Below are 24,130 nucleotides of genomic sequence, written 5' to 3' on the forward strand. Positions count from 1 at the left end.
GGGTCTGGAAAAGGTTCCTGAGTTTTGCAGGTTTAGATTTTAGGAACATCCCTTACGCCAGCTCTGGTTTGCCATATTTTGGAATTTGCAGTTAGGTATGTCACCTAGTACCTTGAAAGTTCAGGTTTTGGCGCTCTTGGCCCTGTTTGTTGAGAATGTGTCTTCAAATCCATGGGTTTCTAGGTTTTTTAGATCGATTTCCAGATCTTCCCTGAATTTTTCTCCCTGGGATTTAAATTTGGTTCTGAAGCCTTTAATGAAACCTCCCTTTGAACCTATTGAAGAGATTTCTATCAGATGTTGTCATTTAAGCTATGCCTCTTAGTAGCTTTAACGTTGGCTCGTAGGATTAGTGAACTCTAGTGCATTGCTATCAATCCTCCTTATACTAGCATTTTAGAGGATAGGGTAATCATCCAACCTGATCCTGCATTCCTTCTTAAGGTAGCTTCTAGGTTTCACAGGTCTGAGGAGATTATCCTTCCAACCTTTTATTAGACACCAGCTCCGGAGGAGGAAGAGTCTTTTCATTGTCTTGATGTTAGGAGATGTTTGATACAGTACTTGTCCAAAACTAAAGACTGGAGAAAATCTTCCTCGATGCTTGTTGTCTTTCAGGGAAGAAGTAAAGGTCATGTCGCATCTAAGAATACTTTAGCTAGATGGATTACGTCATCAGTGTCTTTGGCTTATTCATCTTCAGGGAAGTCTCCTCCAGAAGGCCTTAAGGCCCATTCTACAAGGGCAATTTCTATCTCTTGGGCAAAGAGAGCTTCTGTCTCTATTGGAGAAGGATATCTGTAAGGTGGCAGTCTAGTCTTCTCCGACTACTTTCTTTAAACATTACCGGTTACAGTTAGACTCTTCTTCTGATTTCACCTTTGCTACTAAGGTGCTTTCTGCTGTCAATCCACCCTAAATGTCTCCCTGGTTATTCACTCTTGTAGTGCTGTCGTGGGTGAGTGGAAAAATGAGGATTACTCTTACCGGTAATTGGATTTTCCTGAACCCACGACAGCACCCTTATTTCCCTTCCTTGTTTGTGTTGGTTCACATTTTTCACCGTTGTCGCATATTGAAAAAATAAATAAATAATTAATAATATATCTTGATTTGAGGTATTCATGATAATAATTATGGGGGGAGTTCCTCTCATCCTTGGAAAGACCTACTGAAGTGGGAGGAGAGCCTCTGCCTTTTTGTACTTCAGGTTTCCTGTCTATGGGGGCGGATTCTCTCTCATGGTGCTGTTGTGGGTTCAGTAAAATCTAATTACTGGTAAGAGTAATCTTAATTTTTTGGCTGAATTGAGAAATATAATTTGTTTTCTTCATTCTCTTGAAAGAAGTTAGACACCGCAAATAGGGAAATGCCTCTGACATCATGAAATATAGACAGGGACTTTTTGCAGCGTTCTAAGTCATGTTTATTTGTGTACATGTATTTTCCCATACCATTATGCTTCTGATTGGTTGCTTTAATAAATGCTTGTGACTGAACATATTAAAATTCATGGCTAAATGGGGGTGGTTAGATCCACAATGTACAACTAATAAAATTTACTCTACGGGCGTTGCCCGGCAGAGAATCATTTAACCAGCAAAGTGTCTGAGTCTTTGATTCTTAGGTCGACTGCATCCCCTCGCACATGGGGATAAACGTATTAATCAATTTGAATCTTACAGACAAGCGAGGTGTAGTCCCCTAGTTTGGGACTTGTCCTAAATTGCAGCAACAAAGCCTAACACATTGTAGCATGCAAAAAATGAAACCAGAAATTTGTGTTTCTAATGTATTAAAGGGGTTGTCTGGCCTTGAAGCCTAACCTGTGCCCATGAACATAAAAAACCCCACTCGTCTGCTCCTTCATTCCCGGCCGATTCCAGTCTCCACAGGACCAGTAAATGGCTTGGACCTGTGACCACCACAGCTTGTCACAGGAGTCAGCAGTTACAGCAGTGATGTTTAAGCTGCTGTGAACGCTAAGGTCTGTATTGGCCACAGAGGTCATGGGACCAAGCCGCTTCCTGGTCCAGTGGGGACGGAGCAGAAGGACTGCAGATAGTTGAGTGGGGTTTGTTTTGTTCAGGGGCACAGGTTAGGACCCCAGGTGGTGCCACCTCCAAGGTCAAACTGCTGGGACTACATGGAGACTTAGACCGTGACACATGTTGGATAGCTAAAGATTCCTGTGTAGCTCTACAGCATCACAACTATATTTACCTAGTTATTACAGTTGACAAAAGAGATATGTTCAACTAAGGGTTCGTTCACACAAATGTTTTTTGCGTTCCGTATACGGTCCGTATATTCATTCATTTCAATGGTTCCACAAAAAATAAACGGAATGTACTCTGTATGCTTTCCGTTCCATTGAAAGATAGAACATGTCCTATTATTGCCCGCAAATCACGTTCCGTGGCTCCATTCAAGTCAATGGGTCCGCAAAAAAAAGAGAACACATACGGAATGTACTCCGTATGTCTTCCGTATCCGTTCTGTTTTTGCTGAACCATCTATTGAAAATTTTATGCCTAGCCCAATTTCTGTATAACTGTAACGAAACCGGAAACACTACTGAAAAAACCCCCGGAAAAACGCCCCGCAAAAGACATACGGTCGTGTGAACGAGCCCTAAGGGATGGCAGAGGATGTGGATGAAAGGCATAGCAGAGCTGCAGAGTCTTAGTAGACCCCGATCAGCTCTTCCTGTGTACAATTAGATGCCCCAGTTAGTGGGGGAAAAAAGTGTCTTTGTCCTCCAGAGTTGTTTTTAATCACTTAGGGACCGGGCTCATTTTCACCTTAAGGACCAGGCCATTTTTTGCAAATCTGACCAATGTCACTTTAAGTGGTGATAACTTTAAAACGCTTTGACTTATCCAGGCCATTCTGAGACCTTTTTTTTCGTCACATATTGTACTTCATAACACTGGTAAAATGAAGTAAAAAAAATATAATTTTAATTTATAAAAAAAATACCAAAAATTGGGAAAAATTAGCAAATTTCCAAGTTTCAATTTCTCTACTTCTAGAATACATAGTAAAACCTACAAAAATAGTTATTACTTTACATTACCCATATGTCTACTTCATGTTTGGATAATTTTGGGAATGACTTTTTTTTGAGGGACGTTACAAGGCTTAGAAGTTTAGAAGTAAATCTTGAAATTTCTCAGAAATTTTCAAAAAACAACTTTTTAAGGACCAGTTCAGGTCTGAAGTCACTTTGTGAGGCTTACATAATAGAAACCACCCAAAAACGACCCCATTTGAGAAACGACACCCCTCAAGGTATTCAAAACTGATTTTACAAACGTCGTTAACCCTTTAGGTGTTCCACAAGAATTAATGGAAAATAGAGATACAATTTCAAAATTTCACTTTTTTGGCAGATTTTCCATGTTAATATTTTTTTTCCAGTTGCAAAGGTTAACAGCCAAACAAAACAATATTTATTGCCCTGATTCTGTAGTTTACAAAAACACCCCATATGTGGTAGTAAACTGCTGTATGGGCACACGGCAGGGCGCAGAAGGAAAGTAATACCATACGGTTTTTGGAAGGCAGATTTTGCTGTCCCATTTGAAACCCCCCTGCTTCACCCCTAGAGTAGAAACTCCAAAAAAGTGACCCCATTTTAGAAACTACAGGATAGGGGTGAAGTTTTGTTGGTACTAGTTTAGGGTACATATGATTTTTGGTTGCTCTATATTACACTTTTTGTGAGGCAAGGTAACAAGAAATAGCTGTTTTGGCACAGTTTTTATTTTTATTTACAACATTCATCTGACAGGTTAGGTTAGATCATGTGGTATTTTTTATAGAGCAGGTTGTCATGGACGCGGCGATACCTAATATGTATACAATTTTTTTATTTTATTTATGTAAGTTTTAATCGCTTGCTATTACTCAATGATTTCAATTTTGAAACAAAAGAAATCATGTTTTAGTGTCTCCATAGTCTACTTTTTTCAGTTTTTGGGCCATTTATCTTGCGTAGGGTATGATTTTTGCGGGATGAGATGATGGTTTGATTGGCACTATTTTGAGGTGCGTATGACTTTTTAATCGCTTGCTATTACACTTTTTGTGATGTAAGATGACAAAATATGGCTTTTTTTACACCGTTTTTTTTTTTTTTTACGGTGTTCACCTGAGGGGTTAGGTCATGTTATATTTTTATAGAGCAGGTTATTACGGACGCGGCGATACCGAATATGTATACTTTTTTAATTTTTTTATTTATGTAAGTTTTACACAATAACAGCTTTTAAAAAAAAAAAAAAAAAATGATGTTTTAGTGTCTCCATATTCTGAGCCATAGTTTTTTTATTTTTTGGGCGATTTGTCTCAGGTAGGGTCTCATTTTTTGCAGGATGAGGTGACTGTTAGATTGGTACTATTTTGGTGGGCATACGCCCTTTTAATCACTTACTGTTGTACTTTTTGTGATGTAAGGTGACAAAAAAAATGGTTTATTTAGCACAGTTTTTATTTTTTACGGTGTTCATCATTTTATTCATGTGATATTTTTTATAGAGCCGGTCGATATGGACGCGGCGATACCTAATATGTCTACTTTTTTTCCCCCCTATCTTTAACTTTACTTTTTCGGACTTTATTTGGGGAAAATGACGTTTTTGTTTATTTTTACTTAAAACTTTAAATTTTTGGGGGGGGAAACAATTTTTTCAACTTTTTTTTTACTTTTATTTTTTGTGCCACTTTGGGACTTCAACTTTTGGGGTTCTAATCCATTTTACAATGCATTCCAATACTTCTGTATTGGAATGCATTGGCTGTATGAGTAATACTGTGTGTATTACTCATACAGCTTCCGGCCTGTGAGATCCAGGGGGCTGGATCTCACAGGCTCGTCACCGGAAGGCAGCGCAGATGCCTAAAGAAGGCATCGCGTTGCCTTCCATGCCATCGGGTCCCCCCTACAGCCGCATGGGGACCCAATGGCATCTGAATTGACCTGCGGTTTGCGGCGATCGCCGACGCGGGGGGTGTCACGGGACCCCCCCGCATTTAGCCAAGGTGCTTGCTCAATGATTTGAGCAGGCACCTTGTTCCGATCACCGCCCGCCGCGCTGTGGTGTTCGGAAATACACAGGGCGTACAAGTACTTAAGTACCAGGACATCAGGGCGTACCTGTACGCCCTGTGTCCTTAAGAGGTTAATGACCTATTTTGGGGGCTTAACATTGGGAGTCTGATCTGAGATCTGATTGAGGGTCTTATTAACATTGGGGGTCTGATTAAAGGGGTTGTCCACTTTCAGAGCTGAACCCGGACATATCCCCTTCTTCACCCCGGCAGCCCCTCTGAGATGAGCATCGGAGCATTTCATGGTCCGATACTCTCCCTTGCTCTGCGCGGAACCGCACAGGGCAAGGGCTTTTTCATTAGATCCCGTGATGTACTGGGTCTCTTGTAGGCAGAGGCTTCCGCCTATTAGTGCCAGTGATTTTGCCAGCAACACTGCTAAGCAGAAGCCTCCACCTAACAGTGTAAAGATGTAAATAAAAAAGCACTTGCCCTGCGAGATACAGTGCAGGCCAAGGGAGAGCATTGGAGCATGAAATGCTCTGATGCTCATCTCAGAGGGGCTGCCTGGGTGAAGAAGGGGCTATGTCCGGGTTCAGCTCTGAACCTGGACAACCCCTTTAACATTGGGGGTCTGATTGGGGCTCTAAGCTTAGATCTGATTAACATTGGGCGCCTGATGAAAAAAAGTTTTTATTTTCCTCCTCTAAAACCTACATAATGGTTTATGTTGGTGTCCGTTTGCATATTAAAAAAATAAAAAGCTACAGTTTGAAAACAAAATGACTTAAAGGGGTTGTCTCATCATGGACAATGGGGGCATGTCGCTCGGATATGACACCAATTTCTTATAGGTGCGGGTTCCACCACTGGGACCTGCACCTACAGTACAGTCCAAAAGTTTGGACACACCTTCTCATTCAAAGAGTTTTCTTTATTTTCATAACTATGAAAATGGTAGATTCACACTGAAGGCATCAAAACTATGAATTAACACATGTGGAATTATATACATAACAAACAAGTGTGAAACAACTGAAAATATGTCATATTCTAGGTTCTTCAAAGTAGCCACCTTTTGCTTTGATTACTGCTTTGCACACTCTTGGCATTCTCTTGATGAGCTTCAAGAGGTAGTCCCCTGAAATGGTTTTCACTTCACAGGTGTGCCCTGTCAGGTTTAATAAGTGGGATTTCTTGCCTTATAAATGGGGTTGGGACCATCAGTTGCGTTGAGGAGAAGTCAGGTGGATACACAGCTGATAGTCCTACTGAATAGACTGTTAGAATTTGTATTATGGCAAGAAAAAAGCAGCTAAGTAAAGAAAAACGAGTTACTTTAAGAAATGAAGGTCAGTCAGTCAGCCGAAAAATTGGGAAAACTTTGAAAGTAAGGGCTATTTGACCATGAAGGAGAGTGATGGGTTGCTGCGCCAGATGACCTGGCCTCCACAGTCACCGGACCTGAACCCAATCAAGATGGTTTGGGGTGAGCTGGACCGCAGAGTGAAGGCAAAAGGGCCAACAAGTGCTAAGCATCTCTGGGAACTCCTTCAAGACTGTTGAAAGACCATTTCAGGGGACTACCTCTTGAAGCTCATCAAGAGAATGCCAAGAGTGTGCAAAGCAGTAATCAAAGCAAAAGGTGGCTACTTTGAAGAACCTAGAATATGACATATTTTCAGTTGTTTCACACTTGTTTGTTATGTATATAATTCCACATGTGTTAATTCATAGTTTTGATGCCTTCGTAGTCATGAAAATAAAGAAAACTCTTTGAATGAGAAGGTGTGTCCAAACTTTTGGTCTGTACTGTATATCGAGAACGGAGCCCCGCAAGGTGGTGGCTGGAGGACTCCTGTCTGTCTACCACCAAGCCAACTCCCATGAAAGTGAATGGGAGCATACTGCGCATGTGCGGCCCCTGCTCCCATTCATTTCTATGGGGCCAATGGGAATAGCTGAGCTAGCGGTGGGACCCACACCTATAAGACAATGGGGGCATATTAGGGGTGCACCGAAATTTCGGCAGCCGAAAATATCGGCCGAAAATGCACCTAATCCACTTCGGCCGATATTGTTACATATCGGCCGAAAATATGGGGTGTGGGATTTGTCACCCACCATCTGCGGGCGGGCGGTTTACTTTGTCACTGCATCTTTATTTTACCTTACAATCGTGAGGCTCCAGTAACTAACAACTCTGCAGGCAGAGCGGAGGCCGGCGTAACGTCACTTACTCACGTGACGCGCCTGCTCCGCCTCCTTCATTCATAAAGTGGGCGGAGCAGGTGCGTCACGTGAGTAAGTGACGTTACGCCGCCCTCCGCTCTGCCTGCAGAGTTGTTAGTTACTGGAGCCTCACGATTGTAAGGTAAAATAAAGATGCTGTGAGCAGCAGGGCCGGGGCTGTTATGGGTAGGGGGGATCGGTCTATGGAACTGCTATGGGGAGGGGGGATCTGTGCACTGCTATGGGGAGGGGGGGATCTGTGCACTGCTATGGGGAGGGGGGATCTGTGCACTGCTATGGGGAGGGGGGATCTGTGCACTGTTATGGGGAAAGGGATCTGTGCACTGTTATGGGGAAAGGGATCTGTGCACTGTTATGCCCATAACAGTGCACAGATCCCCCTCTCCATAACAGCGCCACCCACAGATCCCCCTCTCCATAACAGCGCCACCCACAGATCCCCCTCTCCATAACAGCGCCACCCACAGATCCCCCTCTCCATAACAGCGCCACCCACAGATCCCCCTCTCCATAACAGCGCCACCCACAGATCCCCCTCTCCATAACAGCGCCACCCACAGATCCCCCTCTCCATAACAGCGCCACCCACAGATCCCCCTCTCCATAACAGCGCCACCCACAGATCCCCCTCTCCATAACGGCGCCACCCACAGATCCCCCTCTCCATAACGGCGCCACCCACAGATCCCCCTCTCCATAACGGCGCCACCCACAGATCCCCCTCTCCATAACGGCGCCACCCACAGATCCCCCTCTCCATAACGGCGCCACCCACAGATCCCCCTCTCCATAACGGCGCCACCCACAGATCCCCCTCTCCATAACAGCGCCACCCACAGATCCCCCTCTCCATAACAGAGCCACCCACAGATCCCCCTCTCCATAACAGCGCCACCCACAGATCCCCCTCTCCATAACAGCGCCACCCACAGATGAATTTCATTCATGAAAAAGAATTATTAATAAAATCATTAAAAAAAAAGTATTTTAAAAGTATTTGGGCAAAAAGGCAGTTTCGGTTTCGGTTTCGGTTTTCGGTCAAGGGCATCCTGAATTTTCGGTTTCGGTTTCGGACCAGAATTTTCATTTCGGTGCACCCCTAGGGCATATCCTAGTAATATGCCCCCATTGTCTATGATTAGACAACCCCTTTAAAAAAAAGAATACAAAAAAAAGAAAAAAAATCTCTTAAAAACATTTTAATAAGAAAAACCCTAGATGTCACGTAAACAAGTTGCAAAAATTAATTTTGGTAGTCCAACAAGTAAGAGTTAGAACCACCATATATGCTAAATCACGATGGTGTCTGGTCATTAAGACTTTTTCAGACCTGGTCATTAAAAAGTTAATGCATTTTTTTTTTTCAGAGACATCTCTCTCTCTTCTTGTGTCCTTCATTTACACATTGGCTGTGACAGAGTGACAATAGTGCGATAGTTCACGCTGGTGAATCTGTCCTTTTCTATTCCCAGCAGGATGGTACTCTGTACATCTCTATTCAGAGCAGCATGAGACTTTGCATTGTTAACATATTTACCAGAATTGGCAAACTTCCTCACCTACAACAAACAGCTTTTACTGTTTCCTTTAACACACTGATTTTGTTTCAGCCACATGCTATTGTCTAAATAAAATATGATCTCCTCCTTCTAAATATACTCCTACTGCTACCCAGGGGCGTAGCTAAAAGCTCACGGGCCCTGGTGCAAGAGTTCAGCTTGGGCCCCCGTCCCTCAGTGCTTGTTGGCAAGGGGCAGGGGAGCACATAGCCTTCCTGCTGCCCGAGGCAAACATTGAAAGGGCACACCCTCATGCCAAATTCTTAACCTAACCCCTCCAGCCAGAGGTGTAAATTGACCAGTATGCACTTTCTATAATGCCAGTGTCTTATGTGGCACAAGGGTCTTTAGGCCTCCCCAGGCTCCTGGGCCCGATAGGGACTGCTACCTCTGCACCCCCTATAGCTACGCCCCTGCTGCTACCTTAAAGGGGTTGTCCACCTTTTATTAAGGGAATTCTGTCACCACCATTGAGCTTATATAACTGCTTATATGGCGCTGTAGGTCTCCTAGAGGGCTTTCTAACCATACCTGTACAATATAAATGTATTTGTATAAATATGGTAATGAGCTTGGAAAAGAGCCCAAGGGGCGGTTCGTGGTGCCCAGCTGAGCCCATTCTTAGTGAGCCCCGCTCTTCCTCTCATCTTGTATTCTTCTTGATGTGCGGACGTCACCCTGCCTCAGGAATAAAATATTGCGCAATATCATCTGATGTGACATTAGCCTCATAGAAACATAGAAACATAGAATGTGTCGGCAGATAAGAACCATTTGGCCCATCTAGTCTGCCCAATATACTGAATACTATGGATAGCCCCCGGCCCTATCTTATATGAAGGATGGCCTTGTGCCTATCCCATGCATGCTTAACCCCTTAAGGACGCAGGGCGTATCGGTACGCCCTATTTCCCGAGTCCTTAAGGTACGTCCTAACTTGAACTCAGTATTCCGGCGCGTCCTAACTTGAACTCAGTATTCCGGCGCCCGAGGGGTTAAACGGAACGGGATTTCGGCTGAAATCCTTCAGCCGGCATCCTGTGACAACGCCAGGGGGGGTCATGTGACCCCCCCGTGTCGGCGATCGCAGCAAACCGCAGGTCAATTCAGACCTGCGGTTTGCTGCGCTTTTTGCAGTTTCTGATGCCCGCGGTCCCCGACCGCGGGGATCAGAAACTTTTGAGTGCCTATAATCAATATTTTTAACCCCCCCCTGCACCCCTGCACGATTTTATGCCGGGTGTCGCATGCGGTGGGGGCGAGGCGGGCGGTGCGGCAGGCGGGATCGCGATCCCCCGCCCGCCTCCCCATGAATGATCGTTGGCTTCTAGTGGTTATACCAGGGTGCCAGCACATTGCTGGCACCCTGGTATAAACGGCTGACATCTGTGCAGATGTCAGCCGTTTAACCCTTTCCATACCGCGGTCCGTACGGACCGCTGTATGGAAAAAGTTAACTGTCGTCGGTCAGGGAGCTCCCTCCCTCTCCATCGGGGGGCTGCTGCTGTGCCTTTGCAGCCCCCCGATGGAGAGGGAGAGAGCCCCCAGAGAGCCCCCCTCAGCCCTGTGCTTACCCTTCCCCGTCTGCGAAGTTCTGAGCAGACGGGGAGGGTTCCCATGGCAACAGGACGCCTGCTCAGGCGTCCTGCTGTCCATGGTGCTGAACAGATCTGTGCTGAAAGCATAGATCTGTTCAGTGTAAGTAAAATACAGTATAGAACAATATATATTGTACTGTACTGTATTATACAGACATCAGACCCACTGGATCTTCAAGAACCAAGTGGGTCTGGGTCAAAAAAAAAGTGAAAAAAAGTGAAAAAAGTTAAGATAAAAAAAAAAACATTCATCACTGAATAAAAATAAAAAAAATAAAATACACTACACATATTAGGTATCGCCGCGTCCGTAACGACCTGATCTATAAAAGGGTCATGTTACTTTCCCCGCACGGTGAACACCATTAAAATAAAAAAATAAAAACTATGAGAAAATTGAAATTTTGCCCACCTTACTTCCCAAAAAAGGTAATAAAAGTGATCAAAAAAGTCACATGTACGCCAAAATAGTACCAATCAAACCGTCATCTCATCCCGCAAAAATCATACCTTGCCCAAGATAATCGCCCAAAAACTGAAAAAACTATGGCTCTCAGACTAAAGAAACACTAAAACATGATTTTTTTTGTTTCAAAAATGAAATCATTGTGTAAAACTTACATAAATAAAAATAAAGTATACATATTAGGTATCGCCGCGTCCGTATCGACCGGCTCTATAAGAATATCACATGATCTAACCCCTCAGGTGACCACCGTAAAAAATAAAAAATAAAAACGGTGTAAAAAAAGCCATTTTTTGTCATCTTACGTCACAAAAAGTGTAATAACAAGCGATCAAAAAGTCATATGCACCCCAAAATAGTGCCAATTAAACCGTCATCTCATCCCGCAAAAAATGAGACCCTACTCAAGATAATCGCCCAAAAACTGAAAAAACTATGGCTCTTAGACTATGGAGACACTAAAACTTTTTTTGGTTTTAAAAATGAAGTTATTGTATAAAACTTACATAAATAAAAAAAAGATATACATATTAGGTATCACCGCGTCCGTGACAACCTGCTCTATAAAATTACCACATGATCTAACCTGTCAGATGAATGTTGTAAATAACAAAAAAAAAAAAAAAACGTGCCAAAAAAGCTATTTCTTGTTACCTTGCCGCACAAAAAGTGTAATATAGAGCAACCAAAAATCATATGTACCCTAAACTAGTACCAACAAAGCTGCCACCTTATTCCGTACTTTCTAAAATGGGGTCACTTTTTTGGAGTTTCTACTCTAGGGGTGCATCAGGGGGGCTTCAAATGGGACATGGTGTCAAAAAAAACAGTCCAGCAAAACCTGCTTTCCAAAAACCGTATGGCATTCCTTTCCTTCTGCGCCCTGCCGTGTGCCCGTACAGCGGTTTACGACCACATATGGGGTGTTTCTGTAAACTACAGAATAAGGGCCATAAATAATGAGTTTTGTTTGGCTGTTAACCCTTGCTTTGTTACTGGAAAAAAAATATTAAAATGGAAAATCTGCCAAAAAAGTGAAATTTTGAAATTGTATCTCTATTTTCCATTAAATCTTGTGCAACACCTAAAGGGTTAACAAAGTTTGTAAAATCAGTTTTGAATACCTTGAGGGGTGTAGTTTCTTAGATGGGGTCACTTTTATGGAGTTTCTACTCCAGGGGTGCATCAGGGGGGCTTCAAATGGGACATGGTGTCAAAAAAACAGTCCAGCAAAATCTGGCTTCCAAAAACCATAAGGCGCACCTATCACTCTACGCCCCGCTGTGTGGCCGTACAGTAGTTTACGGCCACATATGGGGTGTTTCTGTAAACTGCAGAGTCAGGGCAATAAAGATACAGTCTTGTTTGGCTGTTAACCCTTGCTTTGTTAGTGGAAAAAATGGGTTAAAATGGAAAATTAGGCAAAAAAATGAAATTCTCAAATTTCATCCCCATTTGCCAATAACTCTTGTGCAACACCTAAAGGGTTAACAAAGTTTGTAAAATCAGTTTTGAATACCTTGAGGGGTGTAGTTTCTTAGATGGGGTCACTTTTATGGAGTTTCTACTCTAGGGGTGCATCAGGGGGCTTCAAATGGGACATGGTGTCAAAAAAACAGTCCAGCAAAATCAGCCCTCCAAAAACCAAACGGCGCACCTTTCACTCTACGCCCTACTGTGTGCCCGTACAGTAGTTTACGGCCACATATGGGGTGTTTCTGTAAACGGCAGAGTCAGGGCAATAAAGATACAGTCTTGTTTAGCTGTTAACCCTTGCTTTGTTAGTGGAAAAAATGGGTTAAAATGGAAAACTAGGCAAAAAAATGAAATTCTCAAATTTCATCCCCATTTGCCAATAACTCTTGTGCAATACCTAAAGGGTTAACGAAGCTTGTAAAATCAGTTTTGAATACCTTGAGGGGTGTAGTTTATAGAATGGGGTCATTTTTGGGCGGTTTCTATTATGTAAGCCTCGCAAAGTGACTTCAGACCTGTAGTGGTCCCTAAAAATTTGGTTTTTGTAAATTTCTGAAAAATTTCAAGATTTGCTTCTAAACTTCTAAGCCTTATAACATCCCCAAAAAATAAAATATCAATCCCAAAATGCTACAAACATGAAGTAGACATATGGGGAATGTAAAGTCATCAAAATTTTTGGGGGTATTACTATGTATTACAGAAGTAGAGAAACTGAAACTTTGAAATTTGCTAATTTTTAAAAATTTTTGGTAAATATGGTATTTTTTTATGCAAAAAAATTAACTTTTTTGACCCAATTTTAGCAGTGTCATGAAGTACAATATGTGACGAAAAAACAATCTCAGAACGGCCTGGATAAGTCAAAGCGTTTTAAAGTTATCAGCACTTAAAGTGACACTGGTCAGATTTGCAAAAAATGGCCAAGTCCTTAAGGTGAAATAGGGCTGAGTCCTTAAGGGGTTAAACCCCTTCACTGTATTTGCAGCTACCACTTCTGCAGGAAGGCTATTCCATGCATCCACTACTCTCTCAGTAAAGTAATACTTCCTTATATTACTTTTAAACCTTTGCCCCTCTAATTTAAAACTGTGTCCTCTTGTGGTAGTTTTTCTTCTTTTAAATATGCTCTCTTCCTTTACCGAGTTGATTCCCTAAAAAGTTTCTATCATATCCCCTCTGTCTCTTCTTTCTTCCAAGCTATACATATTAAGGTCCTTTAACCTTTCCTGGTAAGTTTTATCCTGCAATCCATGTACTAGTTTAGTAGCTCTTTAGTAGCTCAAAAACGGAACTGCGCAAGCCATTATTCCTAGAAGCTTTCTCTCTCTGCAACTGCCATGCCCTCTCTCCACTTTGATTGACAGGGCTAGGCAGTGAAAACATCATCACGTCTGGTCCTGACTTCTAAAATCAATCAAAGTGCAGAAGGCGCAGCAATTGCAGAGAGACGGCAACGCCCCCCTTTGCTCCTAGAGGCTCATTTGCATAAATCAAAACATAATTTTTATCAGCAATGCAGGCACATTTGAACAGATGCCTTCAGCTGCCAAGCACACATACAACAGCTCAGCCAGTTTCATAGGTACAAATCTGCTGAAAGATGCCCTTTTACGGGTTTTGAGATCCTCTTTAAGCGAACCTGACCCTGTACCATCACTATAACAGATCCCTTTAAGGTGTCTTCCGGTAGTTAAATATTGAGGACCTCTCCTCAGAATAGGTTGGTAGTAGTCTGACACCTGGCACCCCCACCAACTGGCGGGCACCTGCTCGCACTGGGAATCATACAGTAGATGGAAGGCTCTGTCCGCTGTGTAGTTTCCAGCATGGGTGTACTGTTGCTCATCCCCCATACAGAAAGAAACAGTAATCATACATCAACTCAAACTGTAGATGGCCATAATCAGTTTCAATAGTGCTGTCATAGAATAGTTATTTTTCCTCTTCTTTTCCCCCTGTTAGAACCTGTTATTTTTATGCTTTCTGCCCCTCCCTTCTCTGTGTTAGAGATGGCAGCAGGGAGGTTGTACACAGCAGATGAGAGTGTAGAGAGGAAGGCAAGCATCCATGCAGGGCAGCTCACACAGGCTATTGATAAGGAGGAAAACGCACACAAGGAAATTTACAGAAGTAGGAAAGGGAATGATGTAGGCTGTGTACAAGTGTACATAAAAATCTGAGTATCCACAGCAAAGTGCAGGTTGTAAATGGAATATCAGGGGATGTGAAAATGAATAAATAAATGAAGGAAGATTGAAACTAAAAGCTACTTGTAAGTAACGTTCGGCTGTTGTAAAAATGGAAGGCTACAGGTTCTCCTTAATTTTTTGTGCTGCAGTTCTTTTCTAAGACCAGTTTCACATGAACTTTTGCAGTCTGAGAGATATAGGCCATGTGGCGGAAGCATTTCCCAGACTGACCACAGCTCTGCTGACCCCAACCCATTACATTCTAGTAATCTGTGACACGTGAACCCACACATACACACCTTTTCTGATGACTTTCTGTCATGCTTATTTTGGGCACAGAAAGACATAACTGCTCCAGACAACAGCGATTTGACCGGATTATTATTTGTAATGCTGTCTGACATCTGCTGGTGAGAGGTGGACAACGCCCATGTAATGTTCACTTTTCACCTGCAGATAGAAGACAACATTAATCACACATAATGCAGACTGTCCAAATGTCTGGAGGAGCCCTGGGGAGGATCCAGGGGCAGTAAGGTCACAACTGGGAGGTTTTAATCCCCCTTGTGTTCATCCCTGTGCACTAGGCCATTCACAAGAAAGGTAGTAGGGAGGAATCGGGCAACTATAGGCCAGTAAGCCTGACAACAATAGTGGGGAAATTAATGGAAAACATACTTAAGGAGAGGTTTGGGTTGCATAATAGACAAAATATATAGAGTGTATTCATATTATTGACTAAAACTAATGTATATACTATGTTGTAGGTTACTTGCATGTAATGTGGATTTGCAGAAATGGCTTTGGTACCTTATGATGGCCATATACTGAGTGGCCTGAAGAAGTTTCACAATTCCAGCGCCACCTACACCTTCTCCAACCACACTATACGGATCAAGCAGGACTGGAAAGAGCTGGGAGTGGCAGCAGTTGTCTGGGATGCAGTATGTATCAATGCATGAACCACAAGTTTCAAGAATATTTAGTACTCCTTTTGCCTAAGGGTATGACCACAGTGCGGTTGTGAGCTGTTCAGGTCCCCTCCGGCTTCGATTGAGAACTGCACAGCCAATTAGGCCGCAGCTGCCTTGTATTTAACTAATGAAGACCGCACTTTATAGCTGGTCTTCATTGTTAATGGCCAGTGTGGCACCTTCAATACTGCGTGGCCATTAACAATGAAGACCGGCTATACAGTGTGGTCATCCGTTAAATAAAAATCAGCTGCGGCCTAACTGGCCATGTGGTTTTCGACTGCAGCAGCTGCAACCCTAATGGTTAATGTCCGCGCTGTGTGGTCGTAGCCTTGATCAGCTTTTCTTTGTCTCTCTGCCTTTTAGCAGGGATCTGTAAAAAGCAAGTGTAGTCGCCTTTTTTGTGGCCATTGCATCTGGAAGTTATTTGAATTTAGTGTATTTGGAACTGGCTTCCATTATAGTAAGGTTATGGCAATTATATCCTATAGTTTGTCCCCAGTCATTGCCCAGTAAATTTTTAACCTGCCTAGCAAGCGAACAACAAATGATAACATTTTTGTTTGCTGTTGTTTCACCTTTTAAGCGAACATATTAAAAATTGTCGGCAGCTCATCTTCTTGTGTAAACGGCATGGGCTGATGATAATGTTATCTGAATGAGAGGAGTGGGAAACAAAATACCTGCAGTATAAAAGGGAAGTGCCACACATTGCTGCTCTGCTGCGTTTTTGGATACGGCAAAAAATTTACCAAAAAAAATGGTCTATGCTCCTTTTTTTGAATGCACACCTGGTTTTGGTTTCAAAACTGCATTAAAAAAACCTGAAGGTGTGGCAGTAGCCTTGGACCTCATGCACCTGACCATATTTAAGGTCCGCATCTGAGCTGCATTTTTTGCATATCGAATGTGGACCCATTCATTTCTGTGGGGCACAAAAAATGCAGAAAGGACACAGATGTCATCCGTGTGTATTTCGCAGCTGTGCCGCAAATGATAGAACACGGGCTTGCGAAAAGTGCGGGATGCACACGGACATCAATATTTTGAGGATCCTTGATTTGCAGACAGCAAAACGGATCCAGTCGTGTGCAGGAGTCCTTACTCTCAGCTGAGAAGTGGATACAGTTGTATCCTGATCAGGCACTTAGTAATGAGGTGGTAATCCCTTTTTATACAACAAATTTCACACAAATGTAGTGTTTCTGATTACATTTTATTATTTATGAATTTTTGTAATATTCAATGAATACAACTTTAAATATTAAACATGAATGTTCCACCCTCTGATTCCAGGCCGTGGTTCTCTGTATGTACCTAGAAGCTGGAGGAGTTGACTTGCAGGGACGTTCTGTAGTTGAATTGGGAGCAGGGACTGGATTGGTTGGAATTGTGGCAGCGTTACTGGGTAAGCATTACATCACCAGGCTTCTGATATATGCAAGCAGAGCCGCACCTAGTGTAGAATGATATAAGTAGAACATGAATGGTGGCGGAAGTTTCTTAGGCAGGGTTAATATACAATGGAACACCATAAGGAATCTTATCAATGTAGTCTTCTGATCCCCTCCCACACAGCATATAGCTGGATGAGCAGGCTACTATGGCAGTCTGTCATGTCCCAACATCCTTAATGCAGAAGATAAGGAGAGGGATACAAGATCCAAGGCTACTTTCACATCTGCGTTTTTGCTGGATCCGTCACGGATAAGCAAAAACGCTTCCGTCATGATAATACAACAGTCTGCATCCGTTATGAACAGATCCGGTTGTATTATCTCTAAAATAGCCATGATGGATTCGGCACTAAAACCATTGTAAGCCAGTGGGGGACGGATCCATTGTCTTGTGTCAGAGAGAACGGATCCGTCATGACGGATGAAACTGAACGGAATACATTCTGGTGCACTCCGTTCCCTTCAGTTCAGTTTTGTTATAGCAGGCATATTTGCCATTTGTGTCAGTAAAGGTAGGCATGGCTTTCCAATTGCATCAAGAAGTTTATGAACGTTCTCTGCCACTTTTCTGTTCTCTTTAGTCATTTGTGCTTGGTTCAATCTGGTCTTGTTCAGTAAAATGATCCATATTCCTAAGCCAGGTGCACAACTGTATATGGTACTTGCTATAACAATCTGCAGGCAGCGTGTTATAGAGCACGAGGAGCTGAGCAGACTGATACCTAGTTTTGTGTGGAAAGATTCTGGAACGTTTGTAGTTTATACATTTAAACTTAATGCAGCTAACTCTGCATGACTGAGCAAACAGCTGTCAATCACTGAGTGGGACCGCCCACATGACACCTATGCATAAAAAGAGCAGAGGTTTTAGAGGCATAAATTATAAACTTTCCTGAATCTTTCCCCACAAAACTATAGATCAGTCTGCTCAGCTCCTCCTGCTCTATAACAAGGTGCCCGCAGATTGTACTGCATTTTGTTGTGACCGATCCCCTTTAAATATTAAAAATGTTATAAAAATCACAGGTCTTTGATTACATCAGTAGCTGAGGTTAATGATTAGCTATTAGGAGTTTTTAATGATAATGATTTAACAATTACAAGCCTTTTGTTGCATTGTAACGTAATATACTCATGGCAAGCGCCCATTCAATGAGTAAGACTCGTCTGACTCCATCTCACCATGCCAGCCACCATGTGGTTTTTAAAGTGCATATGTCTTCATGATCAACCTTATTAAACCAGGCATACTGCCTGGTAAGGTTGGTCATGGTGATTAAAATGAGCCATCTCTTTCTGCTATAGGCAATAGCTGTGCAGAGAAATTACTTTTATTCATGTGCAAATGAGGTGCTCAGTGCACCAATGGGCTGGTCAGGGACATCGATGTAGAGAAATCCGCAGCACTCGTCCAATTCAGTCAATGGTGTTTTATTTTAGTAGCTAGGCAGCATACATAGTGACGTTTCGACCATCAGGTCTTTATGAAGCCAAGGTTTGATAAAGACCTGAGGGCTGAAACGCCGCTATGTATGCTGCCTAACTACTAAAACATAACACCATTGACCGAATTGGACGAGTGCTGCGGATTTCTCTACATTTTTGTTTCTAATGGGATCCCGAGCCAGGACTCCTCACCGCGTGCACTGCATTGCCCTGGATGCATACCAGAGGACTTGAACATTGAATATGGATTTATCCCTCTAAGGGGCTTGGAGTGCTTGGATCTTTCTTTTGTATCGGAGTAGGGACAGCCACATGTGATCTTTACAGCGCATTCATGCACTGATAGTTCTGTCGCTGGCACATGCACCAGATTTCTGGGCCAGGCATCGGAGTAGTGAGGATGCCTGGCCCTGTCCATCCCGCTGTGAAAGAGTAGCAACTGGCAGCGGTGGAGGTTAAGCAGCGCTCATTTGCATATCGATACAAATTATAGTTTCTCTGCGAGGAAGGTCTCATTTTAATCAACATGATCAACCCTAACAGTCAATATGCCTGGTTTAATAGGGTTAATCATGGTGACAGGTACACTTTTAGGTAAACTAGTTCCCTTGCTGTCAGCCCATACTTTTAGTTCTTCACCGTTCTTTCTGTGTATTTTAAACAAAGGATATGAAATCTCACCTGCAATCACTTATCCTGATCTATCCATTGCCTATGCTGTGCCAGGTATCAAATGTTCTTTGGTTTTGTCGCCACATATGGAACTACGGGTACCAGTATGTTCAGAGGTGCCTCCTAAGGAGATTAGGAGGCTTTGGGATCAGTCTTCAGCCACAATCCCTTGAAAGTCTTTCACATGAGCGATACGGACTGGTGGTTTTGCACGCAAGTTCAGTCGGTCTTGTCTGCGATTGTGTTTAGTGTTTAATTATTTTCTGCTGCAGTTTTTGGGTGTGTTTTTCACGCACATGAAAAAATCTGAAGAATAACAATCTACATCTGCTAGCAACCAATAGTGAAAACGCATTGCATCTGAATGAAGTGTGTTTTTCACGTAAGCCCCATTCATTTCTTTGGAACCAGAGCTGCATGAAAAACACAGAATATAGAACTTGCTGCAATTTTTCCTGAACGCAGAAATTATGCGTGAAAAACAACGCTCATGTACACAGACCATTGAAATGAATGGTTCACACATCACACCCGGACTAAAAATGTACTTGTGTGAAAGAGGCCTTATCCTGGTTCAGTCACTAAGGATAAGGCCGACCAGTGTGCGGTCATTGGTTGCTGTGAGTGGGCATGGCGGGGCATGCTCTGTAGGCCAGACCCTGAATGTTGCATATGCGGCACCTAAAATCAACAATTTGGAAAATCATAGTTGCAGAGTTTGAGTTTCTAGCTGTTAAGGCGAGGTTAAAATTACATCAAAACTGCGATGCAGTTTTCGACGCGGTTGCCGTTTTTACAGATGAAGCACTTTTGTTTAATGTTTCCCCTGTAAAAACTGCAACTGCATAAAAAATTGCATAAAAACCATATGCATTTAGTTTGATGCAGCTTTAACCGTTCCTTAATTGCTACTGCATGTGTGAATGTACCCGCCACATCAATAACAGTGCAATGATTCTCAAATGTTTATCTTCCCTAGGTGCTAATGTTACTGTGACTGATAGAGAATTGGCAGTGGAATTTCTCAAATCAAATGTTCAAGATAATCTGCCCAAAGAATTAGAGCACAAAATGTCTGTGAAACCACTGAACTGGGGAACCGGACTTGAGCATTTTTCTCATTTTGATGTGATACTAGGAGCAGATCTAATCTATCTTGAAGAAACATTCCAAGACCTTTTAAAGACTATAATCCACCTGAGTACAGAGCGCACTGTGATATTGTTGTCTTGTAGACTCCGATACCAGCGTGACCACAACTTTTTAGATATGATGAGAAAACATTTTACTGTGGATCAAGTCCATTATGACAAAAATGTAGATGTTTACATCTATAAGGCTCAGAAGGCTCAAAGAGAAGAGTTTTGAAAGACAGCAGGGATGCTTAAAGGAAAAGTGTCACCAAAAAGGTTTTCTGCCAGTTAAACCCAGATAGCAACACATCGTTTTTATCTAATCTGTTTTTATTTTCTGATTGTAGATTTATTTATTCTATTTACTGAACATGACCATCGGCCATCTTGCCTGAGCTGTTCTTAACAGCATTTACACAGCATTAAAAAAATGGCTTTATGGCAGCTCCATTGTCCATAGACACAATGGTCAGGAGGGGACCTCATTGACTTCTATGGAAGAGTTTGCTAGGCATGCTCTGTGACCTGTGCAGAGATCATTGTACAAGGAAGGAATAGAGAAATTTTGACAATCACCTATTGTGAATGGTGGATCCTGTCTTATCTGACATTCTAATCCTGCCTGTAATGATTTCACCTCTGTCTATAGATAAGCAGGTAACTGCAGTAAAGTGATCTGCACAGACAAAGAAGTGGTGCCTTTTTTTAGGCTCAGTGGCCAGTGCGAAAACTGCAGGATTTTATGGTTTTTGTTCAAATATAGCTATTGACATCAAAAATTCTTTAAAAATAATTTAAACAATAGGTAATTTTTTGATGACACATTCCCTTTAAGGATCTCAAAGACATGCTGACATATTTCTGATTAAGATTTAGACAGACTATTCTTTTTTCTCTTATGTTTGCCTCACAAAATCTTATTGTCATTTCCACGTGCACAAAACAAGATCTAATCTATGTGGCCATTTTTTTATTGCTTGGGCTTCAATATATTTTTTTTTTAGTTTTTTTTTTTTGGAAGTAATGCATACAAAAAATGTTTTCAATTTACTTTAGTGTGAATTAGTAAATGTAAAGAATAAAGAACTATATGGGGCTACTATAGTGCTGATTGGTACTGGGGTGTTTTTTTTTATATCCAATATCGATATAATGCAATTAAGCGGAGATTGACAAAGTATAAACTGCAAATAGTGCTTGGCCAATGATCACACAACATAGGTGGTGGTGACCCTTTATTTTGGGTTATATGTTGCAGAAGGGTCACATTAATACTGGATGGCATCTGTCCCTTGCTACGATACAGGCTGCCACCTTGGCATGGTAATGGTCATAGAAATGCTGGATAGCCTCATGTGTTATATTATAGTTTTATCGGCAATAACCCTGAACATGGACATTTAACCCCTCACATGCTATGGTTAACACAGGGACAGGTAGACAAAGGTAGTCGCCTCATCGCTACCTGCAAGGATATGTGGGGTGCACTTTTATATCGTAAAAAAAAAACAACTTTTGAATTGTAACTGAGCGCTTCTATTTTGGAAGTGTTAATTAGGACAGGAGGCCTGTGGAACAATGAGTATAGCTCTGCACTGGCATTACTCACTGCTCCTTGGTACTCTTCTCGAGAGCCTGGCGCTGCATTGCACTGTGACCTCAGGCTCTGTGGTGTCAGGTCACAGTGTAGCGTGGGAGCCTGGAGGAAGCATGCAGTGGACCAGGGGTGCCCAGAGCACAGGACAAGAGGTGAGTATTTTTCCCCTCACCCATGATGGCACCCATGCGACTAGGACCTCCCATCCAGAGCAGAAAACCTGAAGGGATGAAATGGTTAGACATGCTGAGGGCAGAGTCCTGTCCTAGAGCTGTGCGCTACCAATATCATATCACTATGTACTATAGCTTCATCACAATGAGATCTGCTCAGAAAGCTAATCTACATATCACTGCTTCATTCACAAGTACAATGAATGATAATGACGTCATTGCGCCACCTGTTCTGACCTATGATGGGTCACTAATGCCACTAGTAGCCTATTAGAGGAACGGGGAAGGGAGACACCTCTCCCCTACCCCGCCGCAGCATCCATCTGTATTGCTGTATGGACGGCGATACAGATGAATCTAGAAATAAGCACTTCCACAATCGAAGTGCTCATCTCCACTCCTACTACCCGGCCACCGCCATCACCCCCAGTTAGATCCAGGGACCCACCGCCCGAGGTGATGGCCTTACCTAATTGGCAGCGTGTCCCTAACTGGAAAAAAAAAAGACTGCTTATAGGGGGAAAGGGGGGGGGGGGCTCCAGACCTGTTGGATTCCCCATCGGTGCGTCCCTGCATGTAACTTAGTAGCTAATTTATCCTCCAGCTGTTTTTTATTAGTACCACTTTTCCAGTCTTTTGTTGACCTGTCTTTATTTTTAGAGATGCATTGCTGCCATCAAGTTTTAAGTTGCTTATTTTCATAAAATGATAAAATGTCTCACTTTCAACATCTGTTTTGTGTTCTATTGTGAATAAAATATGGGTCTATGAGATTGTAACGTAACATGAATTCAAAAGATATGAGAATGAATAAGCTTATGTAGGCTAAGTGAATAAATATATTTTATAAGTGATTAAATATAACATAAACAAATCACATACTGAATAATAAAAAGTAAATACATCACTAGCCTGCATAAGCAGCATGCAATATGGGGTTAGACTATGGAGTGAAACTCTGTCAGTCATGCTATAACACATGACCAATACCCCAGGGTGAACCAGAGATGGGGCAAATCAATGCTTACATCCTACCTAGGATGAAGTTCAAGTTGGAGTTTCCTGAATGTATGTGTCACAGACGTTCCTGCAACAGGTGGCAGGAGATCGGTGAGACTGGCAACACGTGGTTTGATCTGACATGTTTTCTGTTTAGATCAAATGATGTCTGTGTTGTTTCTTGTGCTTGCCACACCTTCTTTCTCCATGTGTGGCTATTATGGTCATTTAAAGGGATTCTGTCAGCCCAATCTTCGATACTGAGATTTTGGTATCATCATATTAGTCTCCATTATCCAATTAAAAATATACTAGTTTTATCCCCTCCTGTCATTTCATTTTTGATAAAAAATTGTTTTTATGTATATGGTAATTTCCTTCTTAACATTTCCATGTTTTTTTTTTGTCCCTCCTGCCATTTGTGCCCAGCCGCGCCCCTGATCTCTGAGCCCAGTGCCGCCCCGCTGTTAATTTATTCTCTCCTCTCCGGGCTTTTTTTTTTTTTTCTCAGTGTGCCATAATCCCGGACGTGTGTCACATTGGCGCATGCGCGGGATTACGGCGCACAGAGAGAAAAAAAAAGGCCAGAGAGGAGTGAATAAATTAACAGCGGGGCTCAGAGATCAGGGGCACGGCTGGGCACAAACGGACGGAGGGGGACAGTCCCTTGGGCACGTTAAGAAGGTTATTACCATATACATAAAACCTATTTTTATCAAAAATGAAACAGGTGGGGGTAAAACTAGTATATTTTTAACGAGATAATGGAGACTAATACCAAAATCTCAGTATCTAAAATCGGGCTGACAGAATCCTTTCAACCTTCTCTATTTATTGTTGTTTCTCCCACTATGCTATGCGGTTTATAGCTTCAGTCTGAGTTGTGGATAGCTGGTGTGTGGATCTCGGCTGAGTTCCTGGTGCTGCCATAGCCACTTGAAGTTAAGTGTTTTCTTTCCCTTTTGTATTTTGTTTGGGTTTATTTTTTGTGTTGCATTTTCCTGTCATTTGTATTAAGGCCCGAGGGAGACTCCTGTTCGTCCTTCCTTTTGGAGGAACAGGTTGTCTCAGTCCTGACAT

At 42.5% G+C, this 24,130-nt stretch overlaps 1 protein-coding gene across 4 annotated transcripts in view; it reads left to right on the top strand.

Moving 5' to 3' along the window:
- METTL21A (methyltransferase like 21A) overlaps positions 1–20,676 on the top strand; it is an 80,615-nt gene extending 59,939 nt beyond the window's left edge. The window contains exons 1-4 of one of the 4 annotated variants that reach the window (XM_040440004.1): positions 8,661–8,833; positions 15,366–15,543; positions 16,870–16,981; positions 20,128–20,676. In XM_040440004.1, the coding sequence (XP_040295938.1) occupies positions 15,397–15,543; positions 16,870–16,981; positions 20,128–20,516 (648 nt within the window). In that variant the 5' untranslated portion in view covers positions 8,661–8,833; positions 15,366–15,396 and the 3' untranslated portion in view covers positions 20,517–20,676. Of the gene's footprint in view, positions 1–8,660; positions 8,834–15,365; positions 15,544–16,869; positions 16,982–20,127 lie in introns of those variants that run through there. The other 3 variants (XM_040440007.1, XM_040440006.1, XM_040440005.1) reach the window with 3 other exon arrangements.
- The last annotated feature ends 3,454 nt before the right edge of the window (positions 20,677–24,130 follow it).

This window comes from Bufo bufo, chromosome 7, assembly GCF_905171765.1.
Source record: "Bufo bufo chromosome 7, aBufBuf1.1, whole genome shotgun sequence".
Classification (NCBI taxonomy): Eukaryota; Metazoa; Chordata; class Amphibia; order Anura; family Bufonidae; genus Bufo; species Bufo bufo.